The sequence below is a fragment of the Plectropomus leopardus genome, chromosome 2 (assembly GCF_026936395.1).
Source record: "Plectropomus leopardus strain MGB_pleo_1.0 chromosome 2, ASM2693639v1, whole genome shotgun sequence".
NCBI lineage: Eukaryota > Metazoa > Chordata > Actinopteri > Perciformes > Serranidae > Plectropomus > Plectropomus leopardus.
The window spans coordinates 11,722,291-11,742,377 of NC_142177.1; the positions used below are offsets into that span (position 1 = coordinate 11,722,291).

The 20,087-nt window shown below is 39.8% G+C and overlaps 1 protein-coding gene across 3 annotated transcripts in view; it reads left to right on the top strand.

Moving 5' to 3' along the window:
- Positions 1 to 13,618, top strand: part of mdfi (MyoD family inhibitor) — a 37,755-nt gene extending 24,137 nt beyond the window's left edge. For all 3 annotated transcript variants that reach the window (XM_088085153.1, XM_088085143.1, XM_088085149.1), the window contains 2 exons: positions 4,884 to 5,255; positions 7,766 to 13,618. In XM_088085153.1, the coding sequence (XP_087941279.1) occupies positions 4,884 to 5,255; positions 7,766 to 8,019 (626 nt within the window). In that variant the 3' untranslated portion in view covers positions 8,020 to 13,618. The remainder of the gene's footprint in view (positions 1 to 4,883; positions 5,256 to 7,765) is intronic.
- The last annotated feature ends 6,469 nt before the right edge of the window (positions 13,619 to 20,087 follow it).

Here is a 20,087-nt window from a genome sequence, read left to right on the forward strand (position 1 = left end):
TGTGCCAATCAAGCCAAGCCCACAACATTCTTCATTTTTATCATTAATGGCATATGCCCTTATTGACAAACAATTACACTGCAAGTGATCTACATTTGCTTCAGTGTTTAAAGAGAGCATAAAACATCTGGTTGGACACCCACATGCTTTGCCTCTGTTGTGTTAAATAATGCACAATAGCATTTATGTACATTTGTGTATCATCAGCCTGTTCTCACCCCCAACTCTCAGTGTTCTTGGCACTACAGACCGACGCACAAAGGTACCTTTCCAGCAGTATAATACACACCAAGTTGGGTTGCTGCCAGGCAACAAATGACACTGCTTCGTCAGTAGATGTCGACATGTAACACCAACGCACACCTTTCACAGTGGATATAATACGCACCGGGCAGTGGCAGTTTTTTATGCCACCAGCAACTTACATTGTATAAAGAGTGCAAAAGTCCATATAGGCAGCGAGGAAGTGGTGGTGGATGGATCAAACAAACTCAGACTTTCACCTGGGAGAATGTCAATGGAGTAATCTTATCAACCACCTAATTTTGTAGTTAGTGCAGCATGCTACACTAGTGATGTATGGCACATGACATATAAACTTAAACCATAAGAGTAAAGTGTTTGTTAAAACTTAAAAAGAAGAATACAGATTGGGGTAATTTTGTATTGATTCAACTTCTCTCTATAAATTCTGTCACCATAAAATTGTAAAGCAGCCCGTATACTGACTTTCTTAAGTTAAAACAAATAGTTTATTTTTTTACAGTGTAACTACATGCTTTTGTTGCCTAAACCAGTGGCTCCCATCTGGTCAAGCCACAGAGTCCAGATTTCTCTTTAGTCATTGGTTTAAGGTCCACACAGAGAATAAATTCCCACATATTCAACGTATTTCAAAATATTTAAACATATGGGCTTACAAGTTAGAATTAAGTGCAATTAGTTGAAACATAGTAAATATAAAGCAAAAAGTGTATATTATTGCTTCAAGACCAGTGACATAAAAAAGCTGACAAATGGACAGCATGTTTATAGGCCAAATAATACCAAGACCAGGGCAACAGAATAGTTGCTGTACTGGAAAAAAAAAAAGATGATGTTATAAATGAGGGCCTTGACAAAGTCTGTAGGCCGTACTTCAGAATAAAGTGTGTTCACAAGTCACTTGGAATGATTCTGCAGAATGGCCCTACTTTTGGACCACAACCCACCAGTTGGGAACCACTGACCTAAATCTGGAAAAGTGAGAAAAAAATGTTTAAATGCAGCATTTTAACCAACATTGTAAGTTTTTTTTTGAAAAGACACAATGCTTGTAGCAAGCGTAAATTAACACGCCATCCCTGAATGTCCAAAAGTGATACAGGAGGGTACCTAACATCTCATATTTTGACGTGTAGGTTCAGTGACAAAGAAGCACTATTTGATGATTTGGAATATCTGTGTTGTTTACATATTTGCATTTGGGAGTGCAAATTTGGTCCGGTGAAAATATATCTTGCATATATCTGCATTTATTCTGCATAATTTCATGTGTACAGTTCAGACATTTCAACACTTTCAACACTTTAACCTACATAGACAGAAAAACTGCACCAGAGGAGACGGCAGGATAAAGCAGCTGGAATAGAGACAGACAGAGTTCATAGTCATCCTGGTGACTCATTCCGACAGAGGATAAGTAGAGAGAGAGATGAACAGCAGATCTCTGGTTTGGGAGGGAGGTGTGTAAGTACAGGGTAGCTGAGAGACACCAGGAGAGAAGGAAGAGGTGGAGGGTGTGTGAATGGGGGGTGTGTGTACTGCTGCAACTGATGGTGACTCACTCGTGCTCGCTCACCGGTCCAACACATCTGCACAGACCTACATGTACATACAGAAATCACATAGGTTGCAAGACCCCCAGTGCTCCATGCTGTTGTGGTAGCACTGCATACGCACATTCTGCGGTTTCCCAGTCTCATCATGTAAGTCATTTGACTCTTTATTTGCTGTTATTTTTAACTAGCTCCCACTGCTGAATCATTGTGTTTATGAGTCACACCCATGCATCTTCCTGGTCCAAATATGCACAAGCAGCAACCCATTTCATCGACTTTGTTTCTCTCTTTCTCGCTCCATCTTTCTCCCTTACTTTCTTCATCTCAGACAAAGGGACCTTGTGTTTTTTCTGTGTGTGTGTGTGTGTGTGTGTGCATAAGTGTGTGTGTTTGTGTGCATAAGTGTGTGTCTGCACGTGTTCTTGCTTGCATATATGTGTGTGTGTGTGTGTGTGTGTTAGTGTGTGTGTAGGCCTAACCTCAAGCTCTGTTTGGAGACAGTCCTGACTCCCCGTCTCTCTCCGTCTGTCTGTTTGCCTGCCAGATCCGCCTATGTACTGTGTTCATACACTCACTCTCTCTCACACACACACACACACACACACACACACACACACACACACACACACACACACACACACACACCACAAACTCACAAGAAGTATGAATTTCTCAACAACTCACAATCCCCTGGACAATTTAGACCAAGAGGGAATACAGAAAAATTGCACACAGCTTCCCTCCCCTCTCTCTAATCCCCCTCTTTTCTTACCGACCTACATCCTGGCCAGCTCTGAGTGTTAAAATACAGCATTGTGCAAAAGGAGAGCAATAAGAAAGAGAGACAGAAAGAAAGAAAAAGAGGAAGAGAGAGAGACATAACACAGCAGAGCAGCAGGTATTGACTTTTGACATACTTTCGAGGAGAAAGTATGGCTTCTTCTTACTGGCCCTGCACATGTATGCACGCCTACACACTAATGCACACAGACACGCACTGGCCCCGCAGCTTGCCAAACATCTGGAGCAAAGTTAGAAAACGCTGAATGAAAGAATCTTTAATAACACTGGATTGGTTGTTTGACCGCGGCCGTCGGCCAATCAAAACAGGCCTAGATGGGTTATCTGTCTCCGAGCGGTTATCGAACGGACGCTTTTATTGCCCGTCGTGTTTCATAGCTACAGCTCAGGACCACACTCTGTTTGCCTCCCAGTTCGACTGTGTGCATCTGAGAGGTACGGCTTTGGTTTTCTGTGGCTCTGTTGTGCTCTACCCATCCCGTCAATTCTCACCACACCTCTCCACACCAGATGCTTTCAGGTCACAAAAATTTTTAGGGCCTAGGTAGGATGGTATTAAATGCTACCATAATATATAAAAACCAGACCTCCATTTCATTCTTCTTTTCAGGGTGCGTGTTTGGTTTGGCAGCGAGGGTGTGCTTTTCTGCCTCCATCTCGCTCTCTGAGTAGTTAGTCCTTGATAGCACTTGGAGGTAAAATATACCGGTTGGTAAAGTGAGCCGAGATTAATGAATGTGCATGCTTCTAAAGTGGTTTTTACATACTTCAAATGTTGTATAGGGTTGTGGTAAGAAAAAAAATTTATACTGGCAATATTATATCAATAAAAAGATGCCAAGAGTCAGTTTTATTTTGTGTCATATAAATTCATAATATAGCAAATACAAATCAAGAATAATAAACCTACTAGAATAATAAAGTAATTGGATTTTCAGTTTCAGATGTCTGGGTTTGCTTCTGCGGTATGTGGCCCATGGAATATGTTGAGTGGCAATTTTACGCTTAGCTCATAGATTTTACATTGTGATGTTGTCACAGATTTTTAAATCCCTTTTCTTACCTTGAGAAAAGTTTTACCTATATAAAACTATCATGGATCAAAAATTCAGAATAGAAATACTTATAATTGCCCTTGTTTTCTGTTCAAGGTGTCCTGTCAATAGTTTTACAAAGATGTCTTTTAATGATATACAAGGAAAAAGCTTTTTGGGCTGCAGGGGATTTTTTTTTTGCTGCAGTGGCCACTGAGAAAAATTGGCTGGCTCAGATGGTGGCATGATGGCTGCACAGCCCCCACCATTTATGCAGGAGCAATCATTCCCGACCAGAGCTGAGGAGGTGAGAAGTGTTGAATCAAGCAAAAGGAGTTGATCGGTGGGTAGAGCTCCAGAGGAAGCAGGTTCATTCCCAGTATGACGGTGTCTATGTGTATTGTCCTTAATTTTAAGATGTATATATGACTGTTTGGGCTGGATCGCAACAAAAAGACCAGTGCTGTAAGAGCAAAAGTCTATCACTGAATGAGTACAGTAACTAACTTCCTGTTTCAAATTAAAAGCATTCATTTCAAATTAAAAGCCCTGTAGCATTTCATACAAGTTCCAACCATATGCTAGGGTTTGACCTAGTGTTGTTTTCAGAGACAAACACGCCACTCATCCTCTGTCACACTGTTTTCATTTATCCTGGCTATTTTTTTCCTGTTTTTCTGTATAGTTGTGTAAGAGTCTAGACAAGTAGCATCAGGGGCCAGTTCTGTAAGAGCTCCTCCCATGAGCCATTGCCTTTTGGGTGGGCTTTGTAACTGGACTCAGTTTCCCAGAGCCTACCTCTCCATGACGCTGCATCAGCACAAGTATGCACACACACCGAGAGGGGCCCAGACGCTGCCTCAGAGCTGATCAGTCATCAGTTGCATTGTTCACACATTTGGTGAGCCAGCACACACATTATGTAAACATTTCAATCCCAATAATATGTTTTATATAAATGGTTTAAGGACCATGTTTTCTAAAATCACATGCCCGTATGGACAGTGAAAGCACTGTTGGTCAGTGTGGGACACACAGGATCAAAACAGGAACAACCGTACAATATGTGATGGGTTAACACAATGTGTATGATTTAACTGGTAGAGAGCATTTTATCATTAATATGATGTAAACAGAACAACTCGAGCAACACAACTAATCTGAACTGAGTAGATTTGAATTTTAAAAATGCTGACTTGTAAATAAATGTACTTTTGTCCCTCCCCAGCTCAACCAGCAGCAAGATCCACGCCTATCCACCACACCCAACCATGTCGGACGCAGCCCAGCAGCCAAGTACGCAACGGAGCCAAGCACCATGCGCACACACACTCCCCTCACACGCACTGTCCGCATCACACGCACACACCTCACACGCACACCCTCCAGTCCAACGGGGTCAGGAACGGGGGCCCACATGAGCATCCTAAGCTTGGCTCCCTCCCAAGAGGCGGCTCATCCACCTCCTCATCCTCTTCAGCAGGACCCAAACACACCAAGAAATTGCAGTCCAACCCTTCCATCACCTCCCAGAGCAGCAAGAGGAGCAAGAGCAGCTCCAAGAGCAACAGCTCCCAGATTCCCACAGAGGCGCAGGACGGTGAGATACAGACACTGACGGAGGGGCTAAGGGCAGCAGGAGGGGGAGGGATGGCTAACCAGGTTAAAAGTTTCATTCCACATGTCTGGTTTGAGTAGAGGCTCCAAATTCTTTGCACATCTTTTCTGACCAAAATAAAAAACAGTAATAGAAATCACTGCTTTTTGGAATATGTACAGTTTTGCCATATTTTAGCATCGGTGCTTTATAACATACAACAAAAGGAGCAGCCCAGAGGTGAGTTGAAGAATGTATTTCATACCAGCTCAAAAATGTGCAATGTTAAATGGATTTAAAAGTCTTAATGGCTAATTACAACCCAAAGAGGAAACTCATCGGGTTGGAAAATGTCTAAATGTATTGATAGTGTCATTCCTTTAACCACCCCTGCTTTGAAATGCAGGTTTGTTTCATCACCTCTTGTCATGGCTTGAGTGGTTGTGTCAACCTTTGGGTCTTAAAAAGTAAGCAGGCTAGATCCATGGCAAACTACAAATGGTGGTATTTATTAAAGCTCCAAGATATAAGCAAAATTTAATCTAACGTCACTTGATATCACGATAATGATATTACTTGCAATAAATAAACAAAATTTACAACAGTCGCATCCCAACGCGACATCACTGCCACTTTGTCAGTGGACAGTAATATCTAAATATGACCCACTAGGTACCCTCATGCGTCTTTTTTGGACATTGAGAAATGACATGTCCATTTAGGTTTGTTATAATGCAATCTATGTTTTCAATACACACTTCTGTTCCCACAGGAAATATTCAGTTTCTGCTTGTTAAGTGCGTATAGTCATTTTCAAAATACTCTTACAATAATGTAAAACACTTTGTTGTTAGGTTTACGTCATTAGGTTTTGGCAGCAAAAGTACATGGTTAGGTTTAGAAAAAGACATGCTTTGGCTTAACATTCACACGGGAAGTAAACAGCGGGCTCTCGGGTGAAAGTCCATGGTTTGTTGGACCCATACACCTACTGTACCTCCCACCCTCTCTCCAGCTCTTTACATTATGAAAGTTATACAAACTGATGCCACCTAGAGCATATCATATCACCACCAAAGGAGCCTAAACCTGACACCGACATTACTGACAAAGTGGCAGTATTTGATGAGCATGGAGTGACAACGGGCTGAATGTTACTGTGCACTTTGTTCTTGACTCAGACTTGCACAGTACCTGAGCTTGCGCCAAATTGTCTCTCCTGTATTGAGAATGTTGCCAGATGGCTGCTGTGTTCTTTTTTTCTTAGGCACCAGTTGTTCTCTGCTATGCACTCATCTTGCCATGCTTTTCTGCTTCAACCTTTCAGAGAAGTACAACAGCACTCATATTATAAACCTCACTGACATACCTAAAGATTAATCTGACTAATCAGAAGATCCCCAGATCAGACAAAGTAGTGCCTAAAGATCAATTGCATCTGATACAATGTTACTAGAATCAAAGTCAACATCACAATCTTTTTGGTGGCAAGTTGACATCACAATGACATTTTAAAAATAAAAGTATTGTGCAGCTCAAGCATTTATTATTCTCAACTGAAGGTAACTATTATATGGTGAAAGAGGCCTCAGATTTTTTTTTTAAACTAACACTAAAAGTACAGACTGTTATGTCTTCTACGTGACTAATACTGACAAAGAGCGCTTAACAGAAAGGAGAGCGATTTTGTGGTTGAGCAGAGAAGTAAAGAGAACAGTCTTATTACTAAGGGAGATTTGGTAAAACCAGAAATTCGTTTTTTTTACTCCCTTTAAAAGCGCAAATGTGGTAAGTTAGTGTGCTAACGCCACCAGGACATTGGCAGTCCTTGGTCTCTGAAGAAAAATATTTTCTTATTAACTTATTACTCCATCATGTCTCATGATTTCTGACCCATCACAGTGACTGCATTGCCACTGTTTCTGACTCAGTTTAATTTCTCAATTAGCTTTATTGACATGATACATACAGCACTGTGCATATTTTATTTAAGTCAGAACAAAATGGCTTTTTCAGAATAAAGTCAATATTTAGTTAGACCTCACTTTACATGTAGCACCGCTTGAGCTCTCTTGGCCAGACTACCTTGAAGTTTCATAAAATAATGTTCTGGTATACCAGCAGATTTGTACTGTAAATCTCATATTATCCGTCCGCCCAATTGAGTTCAAGACATATTAAATGGAGAGGGAGGTCACACTTACAACTCTGCCAGTTGAAGTTGTTTTATTCTGAAATATTTGTGTTTTTAATACTGTATACATATCTCCTGTATGTCCTGGTTGGATTAGTAAAGAGACTACTGCGAAATAAATATGTATGACCATTATAATCTTGCTAAAATAACAAGTTTAAGGTGGCGTAAGACTAATGCACAGGTAATGTTGCCACAGCACATAGAGAAGGGAAATATTTGGATAAAAGAGAGAAAGAATACAAAAGTAACACAAAAAAATTATGAATAGTTAAAGTTAACAAACTGTCTCACTCTGTCTGTCTCTCTTTCTCTCCAGACTGCTGTGTTCACTGTATTCTGGCCTGCCTCTTTTGTGAGTTCCTAACTCTTTGTAACATCGTGCTGGACTGCGCCACCTGCGGCTCCTGTGCCGGGGATGACTCGTGTTTCTGCTGCTGCTGTGCGTCAGAGGAGTGTGGCGACTGTGACCTGCCCTGCGACATGGACTGCGGCATCATCGACGCCTGCTGTGAGTCTGCAGACTGCCTGGAGATCTGCATGGAGTGCTGCAGCCTTTGCTTCTCCTCCTGAGGGCCCCAGCCACCACCACAGGGGGCAAAGTACATGTCTGCTTCACACTCCCATGAGCCCGGGAACAGCTTCAACCAGTGCCTTATCAGAGCCGAGAAGTGCTCCACGCGGTCTTTGTTGCCTGGGCTCTGTGGTTTACACAATATTGGCTGGCCTAGTTGGCTTCACAATATGCCTGATGTTTCTTACAAGGTTTGCCGAGAGCAGTCACTGGTGAATTCTTCCCTCCTTCATTGATCAAACGATGGGACAGTAGCTTCCCTGCCTTGTCTTTGCTGTCGGCCCATTGCTACACAGTGCAGAGTGAGTTCCAGCTGTGGTTCCACAAGGCTGTGCAGACCGGGCCTCTGGACCCTCACAGAACAAGCTATTATTACAATGGAGCCCCTTGTGCTGCCTGGATGACTGGAGTTCTCCAAGCATGAAAAATGACCTCCAAAGGCAAATGAGAAAATGGCTCCATTTAACCGGATTTTAGTGTTTCTGTAGATAAGAGCAGCAGCATAATGGGAAAATGGACGCTCAGATCTCAGTAGAAATGTAGTCTGTCCTCCTGTCCTTGGCAAGGTTAAAGTCTTCCAGTTTGATTGCTTACAGTGGCCTTTGTGACACACGCACACACACACACGCACACACACACACACCCTTAGCAGAGGATGTTGGATCCACCCCTGTCTTTGTCCTTGTTACAATATACAAAATAGAGAAAACATTAATGGTGGCTTGTGGCAATATTACAAACTTCTTTCGACAGTATGCATCTCACTTAACGGACTTATTCAGAGAAGAATCATGAGCATGTCATGCATCAGCCTGAAGATGGGTCCCATTAAATGAGTACTGTAAGCGATGGACATCAGAACAAATGGGTGATAGCATCGGTCATGGACATATTCTCGACTCTAACATGTGAAGGGAGAGAGTTCTTTATAAAAAAAGTCTCTCCTCGTTTAATGTCTCACATCATGTTAACTCATACAGTTTGTATGGAGGAGCTTCAGCTGCATTCAGTGAATTCCTCCTTGTCTGAATGATCAGAACAGGTAAAGGACTGGTAGAGTATTGGAAGGCATCATCTCTTTCAAAAAAAAAAAAAATCTTTTTTCTTTTTTGTTCTTGCTATGTCAACAAATGGCCTTGGCTTAGCTTAAGGCCTGAATTTTCAAGTAGATTCCTCGCCTTTACCAAATCTCTATTAATCCTTGTTTTGTAGATTTTAGTTAAGATATTTGCATTTCTCCTCTAATGTGAAAATCACATTTCTGTGTTATCGGGTTTTGCCGGGCTCTCTGTTCAGCAGACATCGCTCAACATCTAATTTAATTCCTTGAGTGAAAATCTCACGACATTATGCTAAGTTAGATCCATATGCTCGTAGTATGAATGGTACGCTTTTGATAACGGGCCCTGCACTCTCCTTTGCTCAGATGCATACCTTCTCCAACCCAATACCTCTTGAGATGTCACCTTGATCTGTTGTGCATTTTAAAATGACTTGATACAAATCTCCTCCTCTCTGATAAAATACTGTTTGTGCAATCCTTTTTTCCCCTTGGAAATACCAAAGACTTTTCCTCTTACTGGACCTTAGTTTCTACACTTACTTGTACTTTGAAGGGTCTTTGCTATGCTAATGTGGCTGTGGTTGGTTAAACCCTATTTTAAGGGCTGAAACAAAACACTGTTGATTATGAATATACACTAAGGCTGTAAATCCACCAGATAATGAAACAGAAAATGCAAGTTTTTGGAAATCAGCTTGAAAAGATACAATGACTCTTCATGTCTGTTTATATCAGATTGAACATGTTTCAAATTTAGACATATGTTCTAAGTCAACTGAGACAAAATCCTGGAGAGCCCTGGAAAAGAATGCAATTTGTTTAATGCGCAGAGAGACTTATGAAGGGAGAACTGGATTATATAATGTTGTGTATAGATGTGATAACAATGTCATTTGTTTGGGTTTAGAACATATCCCACATGCAGATTCTGACAATGTTGCTTCAAGGGACATGTTCTCTGTCACCAGACCAACTTAGTCACAAAAACAAGAGTAGCAGCTGTGGACATAAATCTGAGGGTTGTGCAAAACAAACCCATACGAGTTTGAAACCCAAATAAAAACACTGGTTTGTTAACAACAGAGGTCAGTAATGACTACTCTTAAGTATTGTTTGTATTTTTTCCAATACTGGTGATAATATAATACTGGTGCCTTAATGGTGCCCAAACCAATACTTCAAAAAAATAAAGCACAAAAGGATGTTAATGACATCAAAGAAGAGCTTTTTTTGATTGCGAATGCAACTTTGAACCTGAAATTGAACAACACAATAACTCTTAACAGTTAACTTAAAATAAATGAATATGAGTAAATTTAAAACAATATTGGCAAATTCTAGGGCTGTGCCTGACTCAGAATCATGCAAATCGGATTTGGCTGTTCAATACGTATATTAAGCTTCCTTTTTGTTATACATACAAAGCTTTAAAGTTTGAAAAGGACATTTAGTGTGATTTCATCACTTATGTCCTATAGTAAACCGGTTAACGGTGCTAACGTTGGGTCGTTAATGGGCAGCATAATTTTTTTGCCAACATTAGATATCAAACAAAAGCCAGAGACTGTGTCGTATTACGTTGTCATGAGCTATATATTCCCCGCTTCTAAGCAGAAAGTCTCCTCTCTATCCTCCTCCGTGCAGCTTTCTGCATGTCCACAGCTCCCTGTACCAAAAAGTAGCTTGAAAGTCAAGAGCACTCACTCCATAGCAAAATCTGGGGACCAAATTTCCCCAGAAGTACACTGCACAGAAGAAAAAACATTTGCCTGACTTGAAGCATTTTCAGTAAACTGAGGGTCTCCAAATGATGATCCAAATCTCTGACTTTCAAGGTGCAGACCTAACAAATTCACATAACAAATAAAACCTAACCAACATGAAGTAATTTCAAACCTAATAACAGTTACTGTAGTAATAACAGCAAAATAAATGTTGAGTTGGGGTAAATGTCTCTGAAACTAATGGGAGCAGCCAGACAGTTTTCTGTTACTTGTGTAGGAGGGGCTCAATTGGCAATTCAATAGAATAGCTAGTCCATCTTAATAGTCCACCCCAAGGGAATCAGATTCCAATGGGAGGCTAACTTCACTCGCTAACCTCAGGGCTAACATGGGTCTTGAGGAGCTGCAACATTTATTCACTGACTAAAAGCCTAAACTGTTCACACAATGTACTGGCACGTTTAACTACACAATCTCTGCTCTGGTGACCACAGCCTCACTGTCACGCACCATGTCACACACGAGCGTGCTCTCCCTCTCTCTCTTGCAACCATACACTCACTGTACACAAAATCTGGCACCGGAATGATGCACCAAAATCTGCATTGTGATTCAGTCCAGGAGGTACTGGTTGTATAGGAAACGGAGTCATATTGGCACTGGATATTGGTACCCAACCTTTCTCATGACAAATTAAAAAATGAGCTTACAAATGTTAGTTAGCTTAACAAGCTAATGTTAGCATAACTGGCCTCCAGTGTTACAATCAATAGTATACTTTCATCAAACTACTTTTTTTTTTTAAAAGGACAGTTCACCCCAAAATTTTAAAATGCATTTTTTTTCTCTTACCTGTAGTGCTATTTATCAATCTTTTGGTATGAGTTACTGAGTTTTGGAGAAATCCACTGCAGAGATGTCTGCCTTCTCTGATGGAACTAGATGGCACTCTACTTAAGTGCCAAAATATACATTTGGAGAAAAAAAAAAAGAACAATTGGAATATCTCTTTACAGAAATCATGACCTGGCTGCTTTAGATAATGCACAGATTGTTGTGAGCAGTTTCATGTAGTAACTATTTTCTTTCGACTGAACTACATCCACCAACCGTATCACTGCACATGAAGATACTTATGGACACCAGGCAAACAGTGATGCTATAAGCTGGTTATAGATAGATCCTCCTGTGTGGTGATACAGGTGGCACTTGTAGTTCGGTAAAAACGGAAAACCATATTCCAACATAAAACTGCTCACAACAAGGTCTGTGAATTATCTTGAGTAGGTCATGATTTCTGGGAAGAGACATTGCTGTTGAATTTTGATAAATGTATTTCTTTGTTTGTTGCGCTGTATACCACAAGCCAAGTGCCATTCAGTTCCATTATATTCTAGATAAGGCAAACATCTCTACAGCTGATGTCTCCAACATTTTGCAACTTACATCTAGTTAAATAAAACACCCTACAGGTAAGAGGAAAGATATGCATTTCTAATTTATTGGTTGAACTGTTCTTTTTAGAAGAGCAGGAATATGAATAAATATCAACATGTGTATCTTTCTCATTTTACAGCTAAAACAATAGTTCACTGTTTTTTTACACAACCCAAACAATATGTTGTTTCCTATCATTTATGACTGTGCATAACCACAACCTCACTCACTCAAGCTCATGTTTCAAGACTCATACCAATCTGCTGCAGCATCTTGCTGGACAAACTCAGTCCAAAGGGGCAATATTTGTAGGCCTTTATAACCAAAATAAATCCAGTTTTCATAAATGGGAAGCTCACAGACTGGCTTATCTGTAGTCTCAAATGTTGCTTTCTATTATGTTGAATTGATTTTCAAATTCCTGTTTCCAGCACAGATGTAGCTGGAGGAATAAAGTCAACAGAAAAAAACTACCCGTGACAGACATTATTATATTATATATTATTTCAACTCTCTTTTTGGCAGTAGATGATCTAAAAATGTCTGAGCCTCCTGTGAGGTCTCCAAAAGTAGCTTCACCTGAGTTTTTGAAGAGGTCCTGATGGACTGTAAAGTGCAGCAAGAAAGGTGCAGCAGTGCGGTAAGTCTGTCAGTACCACAGCTATGGATGTGCTATGCAACATAAATCACGTGAAACAACAGTTTTAATAAGGTCTGGGTTGAAAAACAGTGAACACATCATTTAAGTTTTATTTCATGATGTTGGAATAATATTTTATGACTTGATCATTAAATACAACTTTATGTCTATACTGAGAAGTGCTTTACAATTTGCGGAGGATGGAGGCGGTCTGGAGATAGAGAAAACACTGCTTGCTTGGTCTGGAGATGGAGAACAGTGTCTGGATATAGAAAGTCCCCAGATGAACACCAGTCTTACATTTAGATCTAGATCTGAATTGTATAGATGGTTTGGAGATATTGATTTGATGTTGTGTCTGTACTAGACTGGAAATATTTGTTCTCAGTCAAGCTATTACTGAAAAAAAAAACATGTTTACTTTCAATGTTGTCCATACTCAGTATTATCAGTATTTCTCTTAGAATTACCATGACTACAGAAATTTTTAACTGTTGACTTTCATGGACTTATTATCTTATTATGAGATGTAATTTGGATTTTGATTTAAAGGGCTGGCCACCTCTGCTAGTACTCTGAAAGTTATCCTAGCCCAGCTGAATTGTTACTAGACTGTAGTCCACTATAATGTCATTTTGTTTACACTACCCCCATTTTATGTCAATTTGAATTGCTGTCCTGGAAGTCACATTAAAATATCTTAGTTTAATACTGAATAAACAATGTGAACTCCAGGCTACATGTGTCATTCTTTCTTTATTTTTCCATAGACTACGAGCTTATTACATTAAGGTCTTATTACATTATGGTTACATAAATAGTCCTGTTGTACTGTAGTCCAGCCTATTAGAAACATCTATGTAGCAATGCCATGAAATGAATCTAATAATAACAAAGAATTGCTTATTCATCACCTGTACAGTGTTGAATTACCGAAATTCAAGATGCAGTCAAAACTACATTTAAACATTTGACCTTCTTACCTGCACCGCTTGGCACACTTACATAACTATTAAGAAGGCAAGAAATGTATCCACTACAACCAAGTCAACTAAACCAATGTGAAAGTGCCAAAACCTGCAGTTCCTCTAATGGCCACCTGAGGCTGGCTTTAGAGACAAGTCAATGACCATAGACCCACTATGTTGAAATGCCCAGCTTTACAGCAGAAATAACAAGTTTACTGCCTGGTATAGCTAATTTCAACATTCTGGACAACTGTACAGGGGTAGAATTTCATATAACTTAAGTGTTTACATTTTATTAAGACTTAAAGGTATGTATTTTAAAGGTCATGGCTGCTTTGGGTGACAGGTTGTCTTGCAAGGCATCACAGTCTAAGTCAGATCCACCCTTCACTTCTGACTCCCCCCAAAAAAATGACAACAGCCAAAATGCCATACTCGAGGCTTCAAAACAAGACTCCACAAACCAGTGAGTGACATCACTGTGGCTACATCCATGAGTTTTATATAGTCAATGACTGTGCTTGGTAATAATCACTTTCTTCTCAAGTCAGATACTGTCCATGTTTTCTGGCTGCACATTCAAACATATTTGCCATGGCTTCTCTGTACTTATCCTTTCTTTACCCCCCTACATGACTACTGTCTTGCACTTAAGAAACTTAAGAAATTTTAAAATTTCCGTCAGACTAACATCTTTTTACATGTATTTTAAAAGTCATCGATGCAAAGTGTAAACATTGATACTAAGGCTGTCAAGTGATTAAAAAATGAATACATTAATATAATCTAATTAGTTACACTGCTCTGTGATTAATTTATCTATATTAATTGTGTACATCAATTTTTGCTGTATAAGTAAAAATTTCAATTCAGCTGAATTTTGGCAGATGAGTGAATCACTGAATCAGTGAATAATTTTTAGGGAATGCAGTTAAGACTGAGGTAACTGTGATTGCTGCCTGAACTCCAGTGATCCGGGAACAGGATTATTCAGCATTAATATTTTCAACACATTTTTTTTGTGATTAATTAATCGAAATTAACCCGTTATTTTTACAGCTATAATTGATACATATCGTCATCTTATGGATACACCTTTATCTTAAAATTCTGATGTCACGTCTGCTTCAAACAACCAAACATTTATCTTCTGAAATCAAATAAAAATCATATTGACTTTGTGATATCAGCAAGTATTGTGATGAAAGTTATGAAAGGTACACACCCCTACCACTACTTAGTTATGAGCTTTTGTGATTGTGAATGCCAATATAAATTGTCCAATGATGCTAAATAGCATCTATAATCCTATTGAAAAATTATATTTGGAATTGAGGTGGTGTCTGTCAATGAAATATTTGTTCTCATCTTTTAGGGCTGTGGGTAGATGTCAGATAAATTAGGCACGAAACCACTGATATTAAGCAAACTAAATAACATAGAATTAGGATAAAATGTTGCTAAAGCTGCCATTAGAGTGTTTCTCCAACACATGCAGTGTTTTAATGAAGTAACCATATGGTGGAGGCAGTGGATCTATATTAGGGTAATTTTCTGCCATTTTTAACAGCATTGTTGCTCATCTTTTCCCTGCTGGGTTTTATTATTTCTCCATTAATATTTTGTCCCAATCATCTTTTAGCATCTGGAGATTTTCCCATAACCCATGCAGATTAGCTGTCTCTGAGCTGAACGCGAGTGGAGAGAAAACAGGGGGAAAAAGGGAGAAAACAGAGCAACAACTGGGCTCATGCAGAACAGAGCCTTTTAATGTGTTTTTTTAAAGGCTTGCCAAAGTTGTTCAGTAGGAATGTGTGCTCAGGCCAATACATCAATGTGTGGAGAAATGCAGGGGACTTTTACTGTTTGAGATTTTCTTCCTTTGCCTTCATCTTTCCTCCCTTTTTATTCCCTCTCCTTATTGCAAGTGGCCAACAGTTAATAGGTCTCTTGAAAACAATTCTGTTCCTGTGTGTTTGTGTGCCTGGGTACTTGTGTGTACACGTGTGTGCTCTCCACAGGGTGTGAAATGTTTGCCGGCCTCTGTCTCTTGTAGACTGTGTGTAGAGTTCACTGATACCAGGATCAGAATTTGGCTCTGAGGCAAAGGCCTGCAAAAGAGGTCAGCTACTGTACGATTGTGTGTGTGCCTGCATTCTTGTAGATGTGTGTGCATGAAAGAGAAACAGAAGTGTGTGCATGAGGGAGGCGATTCAAATGACTCAGGTTAGACAGAGAGGCAATTCAAGCCCCTCAGAGGGAATAGAGACACAGAGGACATCTCTGGACATCTGCAACTGTTTTGCAGGAAGCCACACTGTAGTCGACCCTAATTTCCTTTTCCATGTACGCACGCAAACATGCGCAAACACACAAACCCAACAAATCAAAAAAATGATACACACCCCCTCTAGAAATTTCACATGCACAAAGCGGGCGCAGGGGACAAGTGGCTATTGAATATTAACCATGAAATTACAAAGGCTGCATTCTAATGGAGGTGAAGAGGTCAGAAGCTGGGATGGAAATCATAAATTAATACTCCTGACATGACAAGCCGCTCGCCCTTGGCTCCTACCAAACACAGCTCTACCCTCCTCCACTGAAGTCACAAAGACACCTAGAGAAGGAAACACTCGATTTATTATTAATTTTGGGTCAAAAGGAAAGCCACAACACACACAGAACTCATACAATATGCCTGATACTTTTCTGATGTGACTCTGGTATGAGGCGACAACCATGTAACCTTCATGTGTGGCTACATCTATAGAGGTTATTGTTTAAGTGTTCTCAAGGGACCTCTATTACAGTTTCAACTATTTTGCATCCTTTGTGATCCATTCAAATCTGTGCCTTTCATGTCAAAGCTTGGCCAATGTAATCCAGGATGACTCTGAATGACAATTATTGTACAAATGCACTGTTCAGTAGCTGATGGCGTGTGAGAGTGTGACATCGCCAGAAACAGAGAAAAGAGGACAACATTCTGCAAACTCGAATATAATTCTACCTTTTTCTTTCACCCAGCGGCTCTCAAACAATGGCTTTCAGATAAACCCATTAGTGCTCAAGCACACATTAAACTCGGGAAAATAAAATATTTGTCTCAAAGTTTAAACACTGATTTTGTGTTTTATGTCATGCACATAAAGTGGCACATACCAAAAGGGTAAGGTGAAACACTAAACCAAAAAGAAATTATTCTATTTTACACAATTTCAACACTTTGTCACCTCTTAAGCTCTACAAATGAATTCTGTCACAGAAAGTTCTCTTTGTAAAATACAGTTTAAGTCTTTTATAATCACTCAACCAGAAGAAATTTGCAGAGAGGGAGGACATTTTTCTGAAGAGTACAGTTTGTAACTTTTCATAAGAAGCAATGAAGCATAAAATGGGCTTTGTTTTCAATCTAACCTAAGTCACACAAAATCTTTTCTCTCAAGGAGACCATTATCTGTTTCTGTAGCTCATGCTCCTGCACACAGTGACGCACAAAGAATTCTTTGAATGTTGGTGAAATTATGATTGAAATATAAAGGTTCAAAGTTCAACCTTATCCCCCAGGATAAATGTTGGCATTATGTGTTTAAGCAAACCACGGCTATTTGTAAACTATTTTGTAGCTGATATGTTGAAACTCTACGTCATATGCTTCAACTATATGAAGCAACAGTGCTATGGTTAATATGTGGTAATGTTCAGGCACGTGGTTATGGATAGGAAAAGTGCATGTTTACGCTTAAAATACTTGAATGTGGTGGCACAAATAAAGCTTGAAATGTCAACGGTGTATCGCTGGAAATGCTGTTGATATCTCACTAAAATAAAGACAGTTTAAGTGGCTTAGTTGCTGCTGGAAATGGAAAAACACTTACAAAATCAGGGAATACTGGTAAAGAAAAGTAAAATCTGAGGTCATTTAGAAACTGTGATGTAATAAAATAGTTTGTCCATTAGAGAGTGGCAGAATTACCACTAGAAAAGCTGGCAATGTCTCACTGAAAATGTAGCTGATGTCTCATTAAAAAAAACAGCTACTTTGGTGGCAGAATCGCTGCATGCAGTGCTGCCAATGTCTCATTAACAAACCTCTGCTTTTTGTAGCACAATCACAGCTGGAAATCACACAATTTCTTGCTGGAGATATTGCTGATGTCTCCATAAAATCTGGTGGCACAATCATTGCTGGGAATGCCGTTGATGTCATGAAACGCTGATAATGTCTTACAAAAAAAAAATCTTCCTACAGAAGATCTGCTTTTGGTGTCAAAATCATTGCTGGAAATGCTGCTATTGTCTCACTGGATATGCAGCTGTGCACGCATTTTACTAGAAAACACCCAGTTTTGGTGGCACAATAAACGTTGGAAATGCTGCTGATGTCTCGCTAAAAATGCCACCAATGCCTTGCTAAAAATCAAATGTTCAGTTTTTTTCAGTGGTCTGCAGCTTCGTAGCCACATTGCTTGCCAGGGTGTCATGCCATTTACCATCCCCTCCACCTCCTTATGACAAAGTCAGCCCACATATCATCAGAACTAGTTTTCTTTTTTTAATCATTGATGTGATATGTATAAAATGTATAAATGGAGTACATTTGTGATTTGCATTAACGTACAATGCCAACATTTTCTTCTGGCCACTAGGTTGCAAAGCTATAGTTTTTGCAGGTCTGCACCGTACATAAACACATTATCTTTCAAAACACACATCTAGAGTCACTTATACTGCTTCAATTTAGAAAATCAACACATTCCACCCTTTATTCTGGGATCATGTGTATTACTGACACCTCAACACCTTCGCATTCACCACCAGCATTTAGGCTTACATGTTATTGTGCAGAGACTTTACCTCAGCTATTTCAATAAGACTTTGGTTAGAAATTGGGTCATACTTTAATTGGCCATTAAAAGACACAAAAGTAAACTAGAACTCCTACTAGGTATTGGATATCAACTTAAAGAATGTTTTTTTAAATCAAAGTCAAACAACACTGCAGTGAAAACAACTTAACTGTTTTTGTATGGGATTCTGATGCTATTCCTTGTTTTAAACATCATCTGCTGAAATAAGTTATCACCATCACTTTCAAAATTGCATAAATCACATCCTGTCACATCGTGTTTCTCTTGAGTTAAAACAGTATAAACATCTCTGCGCAAATTACAGAAACACAGACGGATGGATTGAAAGTGCCAGTAAATAACTCTGGAAAACAACTAGAAACCTATAATACCACTGCTGGCTGTAAATCAGAGGGAGGAGAGCTCTATTGGGGCAGCTGTGTGAGTCAGTGGAACTAGTGCCAGTGAGTCTTTACAAAGAAACATCTTTTCTTCCTACATGAGAGGCGATGAAGAGGGTGGGGGGCAGAGACACAGAAAGAAAGAAAGGCGTTATTACAAAAGTTACTTTGGCAACACCATGTACTATATACTGGAACTCTGGGAATAGAGCTGGAGAGATAAGTTAATGTTCAGATAATATTTGCAGCTCTACTTTTCTGAAAGACTGATAAAAAAAAAATGCTGCATTGATATATGATTTGGAGCCATTAAAATGCCAAATTAAAATCCACAGTAACAAATCAAGTTCATTAAAGGGCATATAACCATCGTTCATAACATGGCACACTGTGTTCATTAGATGCTGATTACATGTTCTCCTCTTTAACAGTGCACAGCAGTGTTTTACAACAAGTTGAACTGAACCAAAATCATGGCAAGCAGACAAGATTGGATCAGCAGCAAAAATGTGTGTGTACTGTATCAAGTTACTGCCGCTGCAGGACTACTGAGGGAACCACAGCCCAGTGGGCTTCCATGGAATAGACACTCACATGCATGCACGCTCATACAAACACACATACACACAAGAGTTGGCAGGAGCGAGACATTTGTTTCTGCTTCGGTCTCACGGAAGCAGCAGGAGCAGCCGAGCAGTAGGCCCGAGCACTGAGAGTGGGCGGAACACAGCCTGGGCGGAGGATAGATGACCATTTGCATGTGTGAGCCTTAAAATGTATCCCAGACCATCTGATATGCGATTTGAAGTCAGTATGTGTGAGAGAGACGAGACGAGGAAAAGCTCTCTACAGCAGCTGGAGCTAAGCTTTAGGAGAGCTGCTTTGCAAAGAAAGGATTTGTGCTAAATGTCTCCATATAGGACAGAAACACAGTAGCCACTGACTCCTAATATGATCTTGGAGTGATGTTCTCATTACCAA